The sequence below is a fragment of the Saccopteryx leptura genome, chromosome 3, assembly GCF_036850995.1.
Source record: "Saccopteryx leptura isolate mSacLep1 chromosome 3, mSacLep1_pri_phased_curated, whole genome shotgun sequence".
NCBI classification, from domain to species: Eukaryota; Metazoa; Chordata; class Mammalia; order Chiroptera; family Emballonuridae; genus Saccopteryx; species Saccopteryx leptura.
Window position 1 is genome coordinate 341,348,348 of NC_089505.1, and position 19,991 is coordinate 341,368,338.

The window sequence follows — 19,991 nt, forward strand, 5'->3', positions numbered from 1 at the left end:
GTTTTTAACTTGTCTGCAGACCTTTTCCCAAAATAAAGAAAGCGAGAGTGGTTTTGGCAAAAAGAAATCTAATATCTGTTTGGGCCTTCAGGGGTTCAATAACAAGTAGGCAGGAAAGGGGGTGAAGGGGAGGGTAAACGCTGGCGTGGGGGAGGGGCAGCGAGAAGAAGACAGATCTGCCCTTTCGCTGATGGACAGCCAGCTTTCCCTGTAGCATCTCCGTTAACTCCTCCCACTACCCTCTGCGAAGGAAGCATATGCATTGGTCGCACCTTGTTAATAAAGAAATCGAGGCTCAGGAAAGTGAAGTATCCTCCTCCACGGGATCCTATCCAGATTTTGTGACTTTAAAGCCTGTAACAGGCTCATAATCTTTCCCCCACGGAATACTGTCTCCTGGGCAGTGGGCAGGCGGAGGTCAGAGAAAACACGGAGAGAAGAGGGTCCCAAGCGTAGCTGGCAGACACTGGCATTGGGGCCTGCTGGACCTGCAGGTGGCATTTGAGAGCCGGGTTCCACCCATTCAGCTTGTGCCCTGGTCAGACCGCTCACATGGCGCCAGGCCCCTGGGCCACTGACCCCGTCAGAGCCCCCGTCGCACCGGCCCTACGCTCTCGCCCTTTGCCCACTCTCACTCTGCCTTTCCAGTCTCGCTCCCGTTCTCCTGTAGCTGCCGAGTGAGCCAGCACTGCCAAGTCTGGGGAGCTCCCCCACAGAGAGAGAAGAGGCAAGACTGGCAGGCTCTGGTAGCACAGCACTTATTAGTTTGCCGCATGGCTATTAGCACAGTAATCCTAGCTAGCATGTGCTGACCATACGATATGAGCTTTGCAACCCTCACACCACCCTCATTTATCTTATAAATGAACAAACCGAGGCTTAGTGAGATTTGTTAAACTACGCAATGGAAAGGAGCTCAGCCTCACTGGCACTCGGGAAAACGCAAAGTAAAATTCCAATAAGATACCTTTTCTATTAAACGGATTGGCGAAATTAATTAATTGGACAATATCTAATGTTGGTGAGAATGCGGACCAGTGGAAATGTGGAAGGCAGTTAGACATGAGCAGCGCAAGGACATCGGGCTAGGTACAGAAGGTAACCGAGCAGAAAGCCCTGGTTGCCTAGCAATGGGTAAAACTGGGAAAACAAAGGCCCCGCCCCGAGGGTAACCAGTCTTCCCCTAGAATATCACTGGTCATGAAGTTCAGACCCTCTCCTGACCTTTCCTCCCTGGCATGGTGCTAGTCAAGCGGGTTAGACCCCCTTAAAGGGGTATGAGAAAAGAAGCCAGAGAATAGCCCTTTAAGCATGAAGTTCCCAGAACAATGAGGTTCCGACCTGCATCAGATACACCTAGGCCATAGTTGTGTTTCAGCTTCAGGCCCAGAAAAGCAGCAAAACCAGACAAGTGACACCATGGCTGACCTCAAGACCAGCTGCATTGGCTAATGAGCCCTGTGCTCGGGCACCGACCAATCGTTGGGGACCAGGACCCTGAAAGGACACACTTGCAAAGCTGACGAATATTCTCAATAGAATACGATATCTTCTCCTGGGATCTCCTCTAAAATCCCCACCCTTAAAAGCCCTCTCAGGAGCACCCCTCCCTCTCAACCCCACCTCCACCCCAAGTGTGTTACCCTTCCTTTCTCTCTCCTGAGCTCCCAGGGCTCTTCTTTTGCATCTGTAACTTGTTTCCTGAACCCATTTCTTCTACAACTCACTTCTACTTCTGTGACTTTCTAAATAAACTTTCTCTTATAGTTTGAGTCTCGACTGAATTCTTTCTTAGCCAGAAGTTAAGTACCGAGGTTACTGAACTGACCCCAGCGATCTAACACCTGGCGCCGTTCTCGCCGCCAACAGAAACTCCTACACTCTGTTACCAAGGGCATAACTTTCTACATGGGAGAACAATTGCCAGTAGCAAAGTAAGAGGAGAAGACACACACCTGAGCACCGTCAGTCCCACACTTGTCTGCTGAGGGCACGTACCCCAGAGAAACTCTCATGGTGTACAAAAGGAACCTTGTGCAAACATGCATACAGCAGCATTGTTTGTGACAGCAAAGTGCTGGGAGCAACCTACACGCCTATCCACCAGAAAATGGGTAAATTGATTGTATATAGTTATATAATGAAATAGTATACAACAATAAAATGGATGAGATCTAGACTTATCAAAACAAATAGCTCCAAACACCTTGACTGCAGAAAAGCACAAATCAAAACAATACATACTAAATAATAACAAACAAATAAAAAAACAACATGCACTATGTAATGCTTTTATACGATTTAACCACAGACAACAGAAGGCTCACAGACCTGTGCCTGTGGAGCAAAGGTATGAGAGATGTGCATGGTCTTGAACACCAGGCTCAGGACCCTGGGCCCTCGGGGAAAGAAGGGAAAAGAACATGGAGAGGACCAGAGCGCATTGCAACTGTATTGATAAAAATTTTTGTTTTGTATTTTTTAATAATATTACAATATATTCTAATTTTAAAAATTAATCAAGGCCGCCCTGGCCAGTTAGCTCAGCAGTAGAGCATAGCCTGGCGTGCACAAGTCCTGGATTCGATTCCGGTCAGAGCACACAGGAGAAGCACTCATCTGCTTCTACACCCCTCCCCCTCTTGCTTCTCTCTATTTCTCTCTTTCTCTCTCTCTCTCTCTCTCTTCTCCTCCCCTCCTGAAGCCATGACTTGATTGGAGCGAGTTGGCCCCAGGCACTGAGGATGGCTCCATGGCCTCTGCCTCAGGTGCTAAAAAATGGCTCCAGTTGCAATGGAGCAATGGCCCCAGATGGGCAGAGCATCGCCCCCTAGTGGGCTTGTCAGGTGGATCTAGGTCAGGGTGCTTGCAGGAGTCTGTCTCTGCCTCCCTGCTTCTCACTAAAATTAAAAAAAAAAAAAATCAGTCCTCACAGCTAGTAAATAGAAGTTTAGAGCCCCCATTTTTTTTCTTCCTTCCTTCCTTCCTTCCTTCCTTCCTTCCTTCCTTCCTTCCTTCCTTCCTTCCTTCCTTCCTTCCTTCCTTCCTTCCTTCCACATCACACGCCCATCGGAGGAAGAAAGCAATGTGTACGGCCAGTAGCCATGGCCATCACAGCCGCCAAGCGCTGCCAGGAAGGTGCATGTTCCCATTAGATTTGGACAGACAGTAATGAAACTGTGGAGCTGAAAACTGGTGGCCATTGCTTTATTCTAGCCTCGCACTTGGCAGGCGAGTAAAAACAAAAACACGGGGCACCAAACCCACTCATTCAGCGCTCACAAAGCTACTGACACATCTGGTTTTCCTAGAATCAAAGGTCCCCCACCAGTCTCATCGGAGCTCGCCAGAGCCCTCACCTCTGTTCCCCATCTCCTTCTCTCTGCACAAACTGGCTCCTCCTTCAGCACCGGCCATCTTGGCTGCTTTCTCTCTGCAAAAATATGGTCTCCTTCCCCTTCCTTCCTCTTCACAAACTTTTTGGTGCAAAAACCCCTCCTCCAGCACACATTAGCATAACAAAGCCCCCTTTCAAGATAGGAAGATAATTAGCAATTTCACAGATCACATATCTGGACAGCCATTTTTAACAATAAAAGTGAGCAAAATCAAATAATACAGATTTAACACTTATTTGCTGAACACAATGGAAGGCGAATGTGGAGAAGGAACACCGCTCAGTCCATCTATCCCAGTAGTCCCCAACCTTTTTTGGGCCCTGGACCGGTTTAATGTCAGAAAATATTTTCACGGACCGGCCTTTAGGGTGGGACAGATAAATGGTATCACGTGACCGAGACAAGAGTCAGGAGTGAGTCTTAGACAGATGTAACATAGGGAATCTGGTCATTTTTTAAAAATAAAACATCGTTCAGACTTAAATATAAATAAAACGGAAATAATGTAAGTTATTTATTCTTTCTCTGCGGACCGGTACCAAATAGCCCACGGACCGGTACCAGTCCGCGGCCCAGGGGTTGGGGACCACTGATCTATCCTTCGCACAGGCCTTGAAGGAGCAATTGCGTTGTGATGAAGAGATTTTACTCCGCACACCAAAGGCCATCCTGAAAAAAACCGGAATAAAATATGAATAGCTTAAACCATATTTCTCTATTGCCTTATATTATTATTTAGAACCATGTTTCTGCAAACTATTTGAGACAAAACCTAATAAAAGCAATAAAGGGATCATCTCGGTCATTTCAAATGACTTTGTTGATGCAGAACCCTATAGCTATTTCATCCTCCCAAATAGATCTATCAAACTGATAATGAATCTGTGTTCTTCGCCGAAAGCCCCCCGCTACCAAAATGCTCCACACAATTTATTCCCATTTTTGTTGAAAATGCTCACTGCCTTCATCTCTATCAATTTAGGAACTTAGCAGGCACCCCTTCATCACCTCCTTTGTTTAAAAATGAAATCTCCACTGACTGTCCATCATTTGCCAAGCAGCCGACTGCTTGCTGGGGGACTAGTCGCGAGCCAGACAGGCCGTGCCCTGCAGTAGCCTCCCAGTTCCAGGAGGAGGCAGCCGGTGAAGCAGGTCCTCACTGTGCGGGTCATTATGACGCAATGAGATGCGTGCTGTGACCCGGGTATGCTGGGCGCTGCTGCGGAGGAGCAGAACCTGTCGCGTTGGATCCGGGAAAGAATTGTGAGGCAGGCTGCTACTCCAGCTGAATAGTAAAGGATGAGTGAGAACTGGTTTCTAAATAAGAAACCCATTTAATTATTTGTCCCCCAGGAATTCAGTCATCTTATTGTGGAGTTTCTATTGTCAACCAAAGTGGAGGAGAAAAGTGATAAAACATTTTAAGGTGTCTCTTACCTGAGGAAAAAATACCCAGGGTCCTTCCCTAGGTGTATGTAGTTCACTGTCCTCTTGATGCGGGGAACTCAAGAGTTAGAAATTGCGCTTTAGTAATAGTAGCTTTTAGTTATAATCAATAGGCTTAATGATTAATGCAAGTGAAGAGCTTTATTCCGAAGCCGGATACACGAATGGGCCTATGTGACTTGATGAGGCTGCAAGCAATCCACCTTCGTCCCCAGGTCCAGGAGACCCCCAGGCAAGATGGTGTCTAAGCCCCGATGTTCCAAGGACGGAACGCCCGCTGACAAAGACACAGACGAATTACTGGTCAGCAGATGAAGGAACACTGGAAGAATCCCTGGACCGCAACTTTCATCTAATTAACTTCTCCGTAAATTCCAAACCCCTTACCTATCCCTTTCTCCCTCTTGCAATAAAGGTTGCTGAGATGGGGTGTTAAGATGGTTTTTGGGTCCAGAACCCCCATCTTCTCAGATCACCAGCCCTCTGACTCAAGGGCCCAAAGATTCAATCCTTGTCTCTACTTATTGGCTGAGTGGTGATAGGTAGCACGAATGAGGATATTTTTCCTGTTTCATTTTCTCCTGTGTGCCTAATACATTTGTATACAGTTGGGTAACTGGATTCTTACTACCCTTCATCAAAGGTGCGACCGCACCCTGATCTAAGTGAGTAAGTCGGGGGCAGAGAGATGTACCTGCAATGAGAGCACAATTGCAGTGAGTTTTATCTGAACCACACTTTTAAAAATCCCTCTTGACCTGTTCCCTAGGAGGAGCAATCTGAGCTCGGCTTCTCTGCACACACAGAGGACCCCAGAGCAGACCAGGAAGCACAGGGGAGAGAGGGCCTCTCTCGGCATTCTGAGTCCACTGCATTCCCGCAGAGCCTGCATTCCTCAGTGCGACGGGATCAGCTACCTTGGAGTTATCCTTAGGCTGGGCCTTCAATTTGATTACATGGTGTTTTTTGCCGAAGGACCTGATCTCCAGGAGTTGCTGAAGCAAATGTCACGCAGGAAATTATGCTTTTGAATTAAAGCCAACCTCCCAGAATCCCAACTCTACTAGTTAGAAAAGGACACACATAGCACAGATAAGGGAATATAAAATGAAGATCTAAATGTTTATTAATTATAACAGAACGTAAAATCAGAGTTTGATATTTTTAAACAAATGTTTCCATTAAAAAAACTTTTAAGAAAAAAAGCAATTTTTAAAAATTCAAAGAAAGAAATCTAGTACAAGCAAAGGTGACATTTTGAAGTATCATCAATGAGTTTTCACATAGACTTTCCATCACAATAATATTCATTTATGTCTTCAATCTTACACAGCAGCAAAGTCAAGGTGAGAACAATAGCAATTGCATCTGAAGGAAACCAAAGAGGCCTAGAGCGATTATTCTTTCAAAAGGATCTTGGGAAGATGAAATAAACTGGCTTCTCCATGGCTGACAGCGTTTCACTGTGATGGGAACAGCAGCATCCGAAATTTCCTCTGACTTTGCGCTTCAACAGAACAAAAGGAACGCAGTGTAACAGTCCCTCTCACAAACAAACGCAGGGCTCAAGCCTAACCCTCAAAACATGTTAAAATCAAAGTAAACATGAATCCTGCTCCTACAAATGCTGTGAAAAGCATGTTACAGCATCCCATTGGTTTTTTTTCCTCTTGCTAATCTTCCTCTGAACTTTTAACACAATCTTCCTGGATTGCAAGAATGATTTTAATAGGAAATGACAAAAAAGCTGCCATGTTTGGCTATATAGCATTGATCCAGACTCACAGCCCTCCATAAGGAAAGAGCACAGCCCAGAGTGCACAAAGTCACATTGTTCAAGTCACAGAATTTAGGGAGAAACACACAGGTTATTATCATGTGGAAATGTGCAGTGCCTAACTGGCTACATGTATAACACGAGTCTTTCGATAAACAGTGTCCCTAAATTAACACAAACATTGATCCCTCGTGTCAACTTTTTACATGAGACTTTTGCAGATTCTGAAACATCTGAAAATGTATATAAGTATTAAAATTTTAAAGTCTAGTGAAATTGAATAACTGAGAAAACATGTAGATTTCATGAAGTCAGTAGAAGTGACGTTAGAGAGGTGCTCAAATCACAGAGAAGCCACTGTCAAATAGATATCTGACAGAGCAGGCCCAGAAAACTACTAAAAAAAAAATTGCAAGTATGTTCTGAATGTCAACATACTAAGAGAAAACTGATAAAGCACTAAAATATTATTTCAAAAATGATTATTTCTAAAATATTATTCTAAAAATTAAGTATGAAATAAAGTACATCAAATACTATCAAAATTTTTTTCTGAAAAAATATATCCCCAAAAGTCACAATTCATTTTTCATTCAAAGTTCTAGAATATAGTAACCTTTACAATATGAAGATTCATTTCCCAGATAAAGCCTTAATCTATTTATAAAGTCTGACCATGAAACTGTACTCCCTGTTTTAAGCAGCGCCAACTTTCCTCCATACCAGGCCTACTATATTATTACCAGCCTACTGCTTCTTGCTCATATTTGATTTTCCATGGCCCTGTTGACTGTTTCCTGACATTTCAGAAAATAAATCTCTAGCTGGCCCAAGGCCTCCTTCAATCTGGAGGCTCATTAAGTGTTCTGCATTAAGAGGTCTTTTATCAGGCTTGCCTTGGTTAAACTGCCCTTGAGTCTTGTGTCACTTTGAAGACTTTGACCTTGACCATGAACTCTTTAAACGCTTACGCAGGGAGAGATGCTAATTTCACATGTCTTCATGCAGGAATACTTTCTTTGTCCACCGTCCCTTAGCAACAGCACCCAGGTCAGGCATGGGTCTGTTTCCTGGTCCGGCTACGGAGTCCTTGTCTCTCTAGGTCCCAGTGAGGCAACTTCTCCTTTATAGGGTTCACGCTTCACGGGGGTAGGTGTGCAGGTCTGAAAAAGAACATTTTATTTTTCTCTTATGGCTTATTTATTGACTTCTTGAATTCAAAGCTAAGCGCAGGCTCCTTAATAGATTATTAGAGAGAAAAAAATCTCGTGCGTCTGTCATGTGCCCTCAATCCCTGCCCTTTCACGGGAGTTCCTGGCCATCCCAGGTACCGTGGGGCCCCATGCTTTGCCAGTGTTCATCTGCGTCACACAAAGGCCCAGGGAACACTCTCTAACGAGCTTCCTTCCGGTGCAACTCTTACCGGGGCCTCTGCCATTCCTTACACCCTTCTGAGAGCTGCGACCGTCTTGTCCTTTCGGACATTCTGGACATCTGTATTCCGGAAGTCTTTGGTGGTGCCTCTGCTAAGTAAGACTCTTGTCATTTTGGTTCAGATTCTAACAATTTTTGTGGGGTTTTTTTTTTTCTCATTTTCCCAATTGCCACTGTGTGTAACAGGCCTTCCAAAGAATCTCACACCTCTGTTGACCAACTGTACAGCAGAAGCCTGGGCTGGATGCAGCCAGAATTAATTCAGTGCATGAGGAGAGCTGGAATCAGGACTTTATAAAAAAAGGAATTTACGAGAAGCAACTAAAGCATCCTGTTTTGTAAACATGCACACAGATTCACTGACAAGTCAAGCAGTAGCAAATCACAGTGATCGAGGGCGTGGGCTCTGGAACCAGATTGCCTGGTGCAGGACTTAACACGGAGCTTCAGTTCTCTTAGTTGTAAACTGGGAATAATAACCGCACTTACTTTATCGGGTGGTTGTGAGGTTTAAGTGTTGAAAGAATTAAATATAAGCAAAGCAGTTAGAATAGTGCCTACCATATATTAGTCTCTTTACAACTAAATGCCTATGTGCATTTGTGTGCGTGACACATATACCCACACAGACAACTCATAACAAATTACTGTAGGTTTTATTTTAACCACTCAAACTAATATATTGTAGTGATCAACAATGTGAGCTTTGGACCAAGACCAATCTAAGTGTGAATTCTAGCCTCGCCATTCCCTAGCTGTAGGAAACTGGCGAGCTAAAGCGCCTCTAAGCCTACTCACCCACCTGCGAAATGGAGGGAATAAAACCCCTCTCCCAGACGCAGGAGAGTTCTCAGATGCCAAGCATTTCTGTCACTCATTCTGTAGATATTTATGGAGCGAGCACACACAGCCCCAGGCACAGAGGATAAAGCAGAGATAAAGACAGAGACCGTCTCTATAGCTGTGAATCTTGAAGCTCAGGGTTGGGTGCACACGAAGCTGTCAGTTGGAGGACCCTTGCTCTCCACTCACCAGTCTGAGCTTCTGTCCACCTTCTGTGTCTGGTCTGATGCTTTGTGGGACTTCCATTTTGGCTCACTATCGACTCAGTTCTTTTCTTCACCCTAGATCTTGTCATCATCTTGAAGAATACAGCACTGACAGGGGAAAATGAAGTGCCAGCTTTTTGGGGCTGTTCCTCAGCCCCTTGGCACTGTGGTTACCTGGAGCCAATCCGCCCCTGAGACTTGAAAGTCATTTATGCCTCTCTCTCTGACCATGGCCTCCCTTTCCGGTCTTTGGTCTCTGTGTTTTTTCCTCTCCTGGTTTACTTTTCAAGCCAGACCGTATGATGTATCTTCAAACCTAGGGTAACAGTGTGATTCATCATCCAAACTGGGGCACTTATAAGCGTATAACTTGCAGGGGTCCCCAAACTTTTTACACAGGGGGTCAGTTCACTGTCCCTCAGACCGTTGGAGGGCCGCCACATACAGTGCTCCTCTCACTGACCACCAACGAAAGAGGTGCCCCTTTCGGTGCGGCGGCGGGGGTGGGGGGGTGGGGGGATGTAACGGGCCTGGCCGTAGTTTGGGGATGCCTGGAAAGGTAATTAACAGGCATAATGCAGGACTGGCCAGGCAAACCAGGATTTATGTCCCCCTTCCTGAAACCCATGTCTTACCTACAACCTGCTTTTTCTCTCTCTTCCTTTTGGCATTTGTATTCAGCAAATGCCTGTGGCATATTTCAGTTCCAGCAGCATTTTTCCGAAGCCACTTTCTCCCCAGGCAAAGTGACGTAAGTGGGCAGATCTCTGTGTCACTGCCTTTGTGCTGTGTGTCTCTCATGAGCTCCCATCTCATCTCCCTTTGGCCCCCAAAATTCCTCTGAAACTTGACTGCTTGGTTTCCAGCTGCCACTTTTCTGTCTTGACTCGGGTATCCTTGAGAACTGACTGACGGCCAACACCCGTGATTCAGGCAGGATCATTAAACCCAGGGCCACCCTCCTCGCTCGGGGCGGGGCTTGCTGCAGACGCTGGTCAGTCCCTCGGAAGATCCTGCCCTGAACGCGGCTGCCGCCTCAGGGGTGGGACATGACTTACACCAGACAGATCAGCAACCCTCTTGGGTCTTTCCGCCCGGCCTCTGTCTTTGCCAATGGGGCATGCCCGCCCTCTTTTTTGCCTGAGTATGTCCTGTTTATCATCTGAGACTCCGCATAGGCAGCCATCGGTCCGGGAAGCTTTAGTCCTCGCGGCCACATCCGCTGTCCTGCTGAGCAGTTTTCTGTGACCATCTGTTTTCTCCTCTGTCTCTGCGCAGACTCGGGGCGGTCAACTGCGCTGTTTCTCCATGGCGAGTGCTCAGGCAACTGGATCAGCTCCTCCCAAGGATGTTAGTGAGGAGGCAATCCCCGTCTGAGCCTTCTCTCCTCTTTAGGTGGGTTGTCTTGGCCTGGGCTGACTCAGTTTCCCTCCTGTTTCTTAGCTGTGTGCTTTACCATTTATCCGTTCTCCAAGCCTTACTTTATCTTTGCTGGCTGCCTCCGCTGCGCAGGCCTCAGCTGCCCTGGTGTCTAAGAACTTCTTTCTGGCTGCTCACCGGAGCAGCACTGGCCCCAGGCACCTCGTAGGCTGGCTGGTCACTCCGGTCGCACGGACCATCAGATGTCTCTGCCCCACCGCAAGGTCTCATCTGAACACAGTCCTGCTCTTTATCTGCGTGAGGCTCTTGGCTGGGGCTTGCTTCCTGCCAGAATGGCCATGGGCCGCTGACTACTGCCCACAGCCCACCTTGGAAATAAAGCAGCCCTCTCTGGGGAGTCTTTTGCTGTTCCGTACTTCACCATCTTCCCCTTTGAGAGATCAGACCACAGGAGTTCTGGTCTCAAGACTCCCAGTACTTTTAACCTCTTACCATTTTCTTATCCTTAGAGGTGGGTTTCGTAAGCTCTTTAATGCTAGCCTCACACCTGTAGGCCTTCGTGCTGCCCATGTGCCCCGCACTGTGCGCTGTGTGAACTTCAGAACCTCACTGGACGTTCACTGTGGCAGAACGGAGAGCTGAGGGCACTCGTGCCCTCACTGTGCCCTCACTGTGCTATTCAGAAGTTCAGCTGCACGTTTGTGTTCTAAGTAGACTTAACCTATGACTCTGAAGAAAAGTGGTCTTGCTAGTTCCCTCTAGTGACAATGACAAATCTCCACCTGACCTGTGAGGTGCCCAACCCTGACAGGAGCGCCTGCATCTGGTGGGACCAGTGTTTAGTAGGTTACCCTAGTGATTAGGGCCAAAACAAAGCAGGCTTCTTGCCCTGGGATCCCGGATGACTATAGTTGCAACGGGACCCACCTCCGGTCCACAGCTGAGCGCATCTCTAATACTTAGAGGGCATTCGTGAAGCATAAAACTCACAGAAAGACCAGGATGAAGCATCAGGGGACTCTGGAGTGAACAAAAAAAAGCAGGTGGCCTTCTCTTTTCCATCCCTTCTCCGTGTTCTCCTGGTTTCCTTCCAACCTCACTGGTTGTCGTTCTCAGCCCCTTTGCTGGTCCCTTCCCTCCCCCTCTCCTCAGCCTTTGAAGGCTGACAGCCCCAGTGCTCTGAACCACAGTGCTATGTAGCAAGCCATTTTTCTTCTCCGTCTTACACACTCTCCTTCACGGCCTCAGACTCATTCATGGTTCTAAATCTATATGCTATAATTCCCAAATTTCATGTTTAGCCCTGATCTCTCCCAATTGCTAGACTCTGTTACGTAAGTGGCTAACTAACCTCATCACAGGGAGCTTTAATAAAGCATCTCAAGTACAACTGGAACTTAAGCAGCATAAACTATAGTCAAAACAAAAGTAGGATTTAAGCTCATTGAAACCAGGAACTGCTGTCATTCTTACACCTGTAACCCCAGCACCTAGAATAGTACCTGGTTCTCAACGAACATTTGTTAAATGAAAGAAAATGACCTGACAGCTTTCTCAAGGAGCTGTGCAAGAGGCTGGTGTCCTGGGAACAGGCCTACGGAAGGCGGACGTGGCTTGTAGCAACACTTCCCGCCAGTACCGACTGGTCAGAACGGGAGCGTCTCACCCCACCAGCGGGGCTTTCCACCTGGATGACATCACAATCACATAAAATGTTCTGAGGGTAAAATCATGTGAGAGGTTCTCCTAAGTGATAAAGGAAATGTACACTGTTCACAAAAATTAGGGGACATTTTATTGCTTCATATTCATGTTGAAATACCCCCTAATTTTTGTGAGCAGTGATGGTACCGTGCCTGGTAGACGCTGGTGGTGTACTTTGGTAGATGAGAGTTCAACTTGGGTTCACAGTATTTCATGATGATTGTCATTGTGATGAATTAACAGAAAGACAATAATGAAAATTATGTCACAATATACAGTGCTGTAGGTAAGCATTAATTGCCACTGTCGTTATACTCGTGTAACTGCAGACATGCTTTATGGTTAGCTGATCAGGGGAAAGAGGGAGCTTTCAGCTGGTAGAAAATTGAACTGCATTGTCTGCAGAGGGGGGTGCTGGGATGCTAGATTTTCTGAGACCAGAGAGACCAATGACACCATGCTGCCCACAGAGAAGAACACTGACACCATGCTGCCCACAGAGAAGACCAATGACACCATGCTGCCCACAGAGAAGAACACTGATACCATGCTGCCCACAGAGGCTGAGATACTAAAATATCAGTAAAGACAACAGAACTTCCAAATACCAAACAGCAGACACTGGCCCGACACTAAATAACCCAGCTGAACAGTGACTCCTTGAGAAATCCACAGCTGCCTGGTGGAGTGAGAGGCATCCAGCATCCCTGCATGGACAGTGACCCTCCGGAGCATGCGTAATCCCTGGGTTCAACAGAGGTGATCAATAACAGTGAACGTTTGCATTTTGCTAATGTTTTACAATTGGTCAAGTGTTTTCATTTAATCCTTGAAATACCCTGTGAGCGATTTCTAAGGAACAATGTGACAAAGCTGGGCCCCCTCATTTCAGGGCTAACTCCTTGGGTAAGTTTGCCAGTCTGAGGGTAACTGAACCCTACGTGCAGGAGGGGAGTCTGGCGGCGTGATTTCTTGAGGATAGGAGTGGCTGGCTCTGTGTCTGAGTAGAAATTTCACTCTGTGATTAGTATACTGCAGTGACAGATGTTAAAAGGACTGGCTACATCTGGGTTTGAGTTCTGATGCTGCCACTATGTAAGGAATACTTAAGCCTCAATTTCTTAGTCTAAAAAAATAGGGATACCACTCAGAGGGTTGTTATAAGAATTAAACTATGCCTGGTACATAATTGGTCATTTTTTCCTTTTCTTTTTTGAAGATTTTATTTATTCATTTTAGAGAGGAGAGAGAGAAAGAGAGAAAGAGAGAGAGAGAGAGAGAGAGAGAGAGAGAGAGAGAAGGGGGAGAAGCAGGAAGCATCAACTTGCATATGTGCTTTTACCAGGCAAGCCCAGGGTCTCAAACTGGCAACCTCAGCGTTCCAGGTCAATGCTTTATCCACTGTGCCACCACAGGTTTGTCCATTTGGTTATTAATAAATATTTACTAAAGGAATGCTAGATGATTAGATAAAACATGGAAAGAGAGTATTTAGAAAGTCCCCGTGTACAGTGGAGTGCTGGTAAATGTTAACAACCATATCTTCCTTCCCTTTTATCATCACTTCAAGAGTCTTGATTTAAAGCACTTAAGTGCCTGCCTATTTCTGTGGTGTAAATACTCCCACTATAATTGATTTCTATCTACTAAAGTGACATCACTGAGGAGTTGGGAAAAGATACATACAAATGTCTCTCATGGGGCAAAAATGAGCTGGTTCTAACATATGTATCACCTTTTATAATTATTAGCAAACAATCTGAATATATTAAGATTATATGGCTGCTAAAAATATGTCTTAAATTATTTTCTCTGAGCTGCCAGGTTGAGAAAGACATTTGTTACTTCAGAAATGTAGAACACCCATTTCAAGGACCAGATCAGCCATCCACTCAGTTTTATATTATCTAAAAGACAAATTATGCTTATATTGTAGTTACAAAGATACAACTCAAGTTTAAAAGCTTAGGCGTCAGTATTCTGAAACCATGCATTACTTGACAAAGCTATTCCTGTTTCTCTATAAAATGCAATGTGACCTTTATTTTCCGGAATAGATTAGGTTACTTATCAGTGAAAAAAGAGAAAAAGAGATGAGTTAAAGCATGTCTGTACTTCCAAATTTTGGTATAAGTTATAAACTCTAAACACACACACACACACACACACACACACACACACACAATCTAGAAAAAGTAATCCATTCGAGTTTCAAGAGCTATGTTTTTTGGTAAAGAATTAATAGTATGTAAATTGATTTTGTTCTTTCAAGATGCTGTGAACATCCAAGTTGCTGTTACTTATTTATTTCCTTTTATTTTTCATTCCTGGATCTCCTAAACTCTTTCTTAAGTGACTCTTTGTATAAAATTGAAATATGTATTTTATTATATTTATCAAATAGAGTTTGAAGTCTCATCTTCTGATTTGAATTTTTTCCCTTAAGTATCGACTACTTTAATGTTAAAGTAACAATTCCCTAAAAGCTGTCAAATTGGATAAAAATGTTGTTTCTTTCCTTTGAAATTCCTCACGGTATCTGACATCAATGATAACTGCGTAACACGATGCTGGCAAATTTTAGTAAGTAATAACATCATGGACAGAATCAAGATCACAGATAACCCCACTACTTAGGATGAGTCGGGGCAATCTTCTGGGAAAACTGATTTACGTTTCTTTCTATGACCTCTTAAACTGTAGTCTTTGCTCCTTCCATTTGCAATTTGTTTATATATCAAATCCAGACTAAGCATAAAAATATAAGATAATGTCCTCAAGGAACTAACACTCTAGCCAGGAGACGACTTCGGGAGTTGGCAGACACTATGCCTCTCTATAGTCTGTGCTTTGGGAGTCCAGAAAGCGAAGTGACTAATTTTTTCGGGAAGCATAACAAGTGAGTAGGAGAAATTCTGTGAGCTGTTCCTGTTTGCCTTCAAACTCTTGTCCTTATTCACATAGAAATCTGAATATTTTCATGAGAACCCAAGCAAGAGCTCCAACACCCTCATGTGAATTTAAAATTAAGAATTCCCAACAACTTTTTTTCTTAACCTTACTGTGATATTCTTCTTGTATATTTAAATTTATCTTTGCCAAATAAAGAGAAAAAAAATATTTGAAATGTCTCCAGACAATCCCCAAACCTCATTTTACTCATTTTATTTGATACTGTTTCCATACCAATATTTTAAAAAATAATGCATCTCCCCATGTTTTGAATTTCACAGTCATTTTCTTCTTTTTTTCTTGCTTTACGGAGGCCTCATGTTACAGTGGGAATCAGAAAGGCTTTGCCATGAACCCTAGCTCATACATTTAATGACTGCTTAGCTGGGGAACATTATTCAATCTTGCTGAAACTTAGATTTCTATTCTGTAAAATGGGGATGATACTATCTACCACATGGCTTGTTGTACAGAATAAGAAAAATAATAAATATAAACTACCTAGTACAGTGCCTGGCAGATAGCAATGGCTCAGAACAATGTATGATAATAATTATAACTATTCCTTACTGTTACTACAAAACCAATAATGCACTACAATGCTTAAAAAGTTGATGATATGAGAAGAAAATACTAAGAAACTAAATAAGTCACAAAATTGGTATTGAACTCTTTTTAAAAAGTGAGTTGACAGTGGCCAGGACATGGAAACAACCAAAAAGCCCATCAATAGATGACTGGATAAAGAATATGTGGCACATATACACTATGGAATACTACTCAGCCATAAAAAATGATGACATCGGATCATTTACAGCAAAATGGTGGGATCTTGATAACATTATACGAAGTGAAATAAGTAAATCAGAAAAAAACAGGAACTGTATTATTCCATACGTAGGTGGGATATAAAAGCGAGACTAAGAGACATTGATAAGAGTGTGGTGGTTACGGGGGGGGGGGGGAGGGAGAGGGAAAGGGAGAGGGGGAGTGGCACAAAGAAAACTAGATAGAAGGTGACAGAGGACAATCTGACTTTGGGTGATGGGTATGCAACATAATTGAATGACAAGATAACCTGGACATGTTTTCTTTGAATATATATACCCTGATTTATGGATGTCACCCCATTAAAAAAATAAAATTATAATAAAAAGTGAGTTGAGGCCTTGGCCAGTTGGCTCAGTGGTAGAGCATTGGTCCGGCATGTGGATGTCCTGGATTCAATTCCTGGTCAGGGCACATAGGAGAAACGACTCTCTGCTTCTCCACCCCTTAACCACCGCCCTTCTCTCTCTCTTTTCCCTTCCTGCAGCCATGGCTTGATTGGTTTGAGCATATTGGCCCTGGGCACTGAGGTTGGCTTCATGGAGCCCCCACCTCAGTCAGTAAAAATAGCTAGGTTGTGAGCATGGCCCTAGATGGGCCGAGCATCAGCCCCAGATGGCAGCTGTCGGGTGGATCCCAGCTGGGGCGCATGCGGGAGTCTGCCTCTCTTTCTCTCCTCCTCTCACTTGGAAAAGAAGGGGGGGGGGAAAGTTGGTTGACATTAATTTTGCCAACCAAACATAAAACAACAATTTGAAAAGGAGAACTGATAGAGCCAGTTGGTACTCTCTGCTGCCTCAAACATTTTCCCTACAAGAGAAAGACTGAGGCAGTCAGTCATTAAAAACAGTCCATCAGATGTTCCTGGTTAGTCTAGTGACCCCGCTGGAGAGCAACTGGAATTGACCACCAGGAACAGCCCTGTCTTGGATCCACTTCAAACGTCACACAATCCATCACCTAGTTCTATTGATTTTCCCTCGTTGTGGTTTTCTAAGTCCACCTGTTTCTGTTTATCCTTTGATTACTATCAAAGCTTCACAAGCGAACTAGCTGTCATCAATGCCTCCAGTTCAGATTAATTTTCTGAGACTATTATTTTCCAAACCTAGTGCTGAGTAATTTATCTCCCATTAACTCATTTAACTCAATCTTTATGATTTACAATATTATTTATTACTTAAGAATACAATTTTTGGAGTCAGATAACCAGAGTTTATGTGCTGGCTCTGGCATAGGATAGCTATGTGACTTGGATAAGTTTTTTAATTTCTTGAAGTCTCAGTGTCCTAGTCTTTAAAATGAGGAAAATAATACTTCTGTCCCTCACAGGGTTGTTACAGTGACAGAACCCTTAGCACCATGCTTTGCGTTCACTAAGCAGTCAGTATTGCTATGATCTATTGCATAAATTTTAAGAAACACATAGGATTATTAGTCACTACCTACCCGTCACTTATCAGTGTCAACATTTACAAATTAACCTCCAACAAAATGGACCACAACCTTAAGTGTTTTGACTGAAATACAGTGTATAAGTAATTGTAGGATCCCGAGAATTTAAAGCATTCCAGAGCATTTGTTTACTTAAGAGGACTGAGGGGTATAGGCTACCGCCCCCCTCTCCTCACTCAAACCCAGCAATTCTGATCGATTTAATCTGAAATTTTGTGACATGTTAGTGTATTTGGTGGAGTAAATTTCTAAAACTCTTTAAAACACTGTGAACCAAACAAACACGTGAAAGTCCAAGATATATTAAGAACAAATATCTCTTCTATAACAACAGAATTATAAGGAAAAAAAAAACTTTGGGGAACTTTATTATACATTTTGGTCACCAAAAGAGAAAAGCAAAGAGCCAGAACTAACATTTATGAATCCCTTATTATGTGCTCTATATTTTAAAATTTCATTGATTTTTACAATTTGTTAAGGAAAAAATATGTGGTTCTCATTTTCTAGATGAGGCAAATGAGCCCACGGATGAGAGAGAAACAGCTGGAAATAGAATGGCAAGGAAGAATTCATATTTAAATCCACTTGACCCCAAAACTCCACCATTGCTCTGGTAGCCATTAGAATACACCCTCAGACACTAACTACAGGGAGCTAAGTTTGCAAGGGGCCATTGAAAGCACTGAACTACATTCCCTTGTTTGAACAGAGGCCACGCCTCCCACAGCAGCTCCAAGCCAATGACAGCATGCCATGTGGCTGATTGACAAGAGATTTGGTTCAATCATGGCCTGAAAGCTTTGCCTTACCTATCTCAGACTGTCTGGCAGTCCAGGATGCTTCTACCCCTTTTTCTCTCCTTCTGTCTTTCACTGGGGTCAGACTTGAATTATAGTCTGAGGGCTCTCCCAGACTTTCCTATTTCCCTTCCATTTTCTTTTACAAGTATCTTGCCTAATAAAAAATGTCACATCGTTTTTCATGTGAATGCCTGCTTCTCAGAGTACCCTGACTAACCCAATTGCCAAAAGTCCCCAGAGGTTCCAAACTTGCCTGGAAAACCTGACTTGGTACATTAAAAAACCTTGAATAGACACCAATCTATAAGAGAAAATGCAACCATCCAATAATGATTCTTTCTTTATTCTCATGTCCCAGGAATGTATTATTGAATGTATGTGACAACACTACCAACAACATCCAGGAGCCAGTGACAAGCCAGCCCAGGTCACTTGGGTGCAACTCACCTGGTCTCGCTGCTTGATCTTCTTGTAAACATATTCAGCAAATGGTTTGCGAGGAATATACTTCCCATCTCCTGCTGTGACATTGAAAACTCCAGCTTCATATACCACTTTGCCTCTGGAAATAGTTACTAGGGGCACCCCATGGCAAACCATGCCCTCGAAGATGTTGAAGTTAACAGCCTGATGGTGAGTTTTTGCTGAGATAGTCCTGTTTGTAAAAACAAAGGGGCCCCAGAGCATCAGCAGCTCATCTGACAACTATAAAATATGAAAAGACTGTCTTAGAAGAAAATTTAGCAACTCTATTAGGATATAGCTTCATCATTGGAACAAGTGACTTTAAGAATAGAACATAGCGTTAACATTTCATTACAAAGTAATTACATTTTCTGAGAGAAAGACTCAATAACTCATTCTTTTTTTTTGATAACTCATTCTTTATGATAATTAATGAGGATAGAGTGAGTAGAAGGAAGACATTATCTGTCACATTTAGATTTTTAAATTAATATTTATGTGTTTGAAGAACAAAATATTAATTATAAAACATTTCTAATATTGATGAGTCCGATGAACACACTGACCCAATACCCAAATACTACAGAATTTTAACATTTCACAGATGCCAGTCAGGCTCCCTCTACTCCTCTCCCTAAGGGCCATTCCTGTTCCTCCCTTCACAGAGACAATGGCTAATTGAATTTGATATTTATCAAGGAAAAATTATATCTTGAATTTCTTTTCCTTGTCTGAGGCAAGACTGGAAATTTGAGGATGATAAAAATAACAAAATGCATTACAACCTCTTAGCATTTGTGTATTCATTATCAGTCTCAGTAGTTTATTAATACAGCAGTCCCCTTCATCCATGGTTTTAGTTACCCGCAATCAACTGCAGTCTAAAAATATTAAATGAAAAATCCCAGAAATAAACAATTCATAAGTTTTCAATTCTGTGCCATTCTGAGTAGTGCAAGAAAATCTTGTGCCGGCCCACTCCATCCTTCCCAGGATGTGAATCATCCCTATGTCCAGTGTATCCACGCTGTATACAACACCTGCCCATTAGTCACTCAGTTGCCACCTCTGTTATCAGATTGACTGTCATGGTATCACTGTGCTTATGTTTAAGTAACACTTACTTTACTTAACAAATCGCAAGCATAGTAATGTTGGTAATTTGGATATGCCAAAAAGAGAGTATCTCCCTTAAGTGAAAAGGAAAAACATAGTATATATAAGATTTGGTACTATCCGTGGTTTCAGGCATCCACTGGTGGTCTTGGAATGTATCCCTCGAGGATAAAGGGGCACTATT

At 43.5% G+C, this 19,991-nt stretch overlaps 1 protein-coding gene across 1 annotated transcript in view; it reads right to left on the bottom strand.

Moving 5' to 3' along the window:
* Positions 1 to 5,937: 5,937 nt before the first annotated feature.
* DPYS (dihydropyrimidinase) overlaps positions 5,938 to 19,991 on the bottom strand; it is a 108,295-nt gene continuing 94,241 nt past the window's right edge. Inside the window, exons 8-9 of the mRNA XM_066379345.1 lie at positions 18,674 to 18,881; positions 5,938 to 7,784 (exon numbers count right to left, since the gene is read on the bottom strand). Coding sequence (XP_066235442.1) covers positions 7,701 to 7,784; positions 18,674 to 18,881 — 292 coding nt within the window. The 3' untranslated portion in view covers positions 5,938 to 7,700. The remainder of the gene's footprint in view (positions 7,785 to 18,673; positions 18,882 to 19,991) is intronic.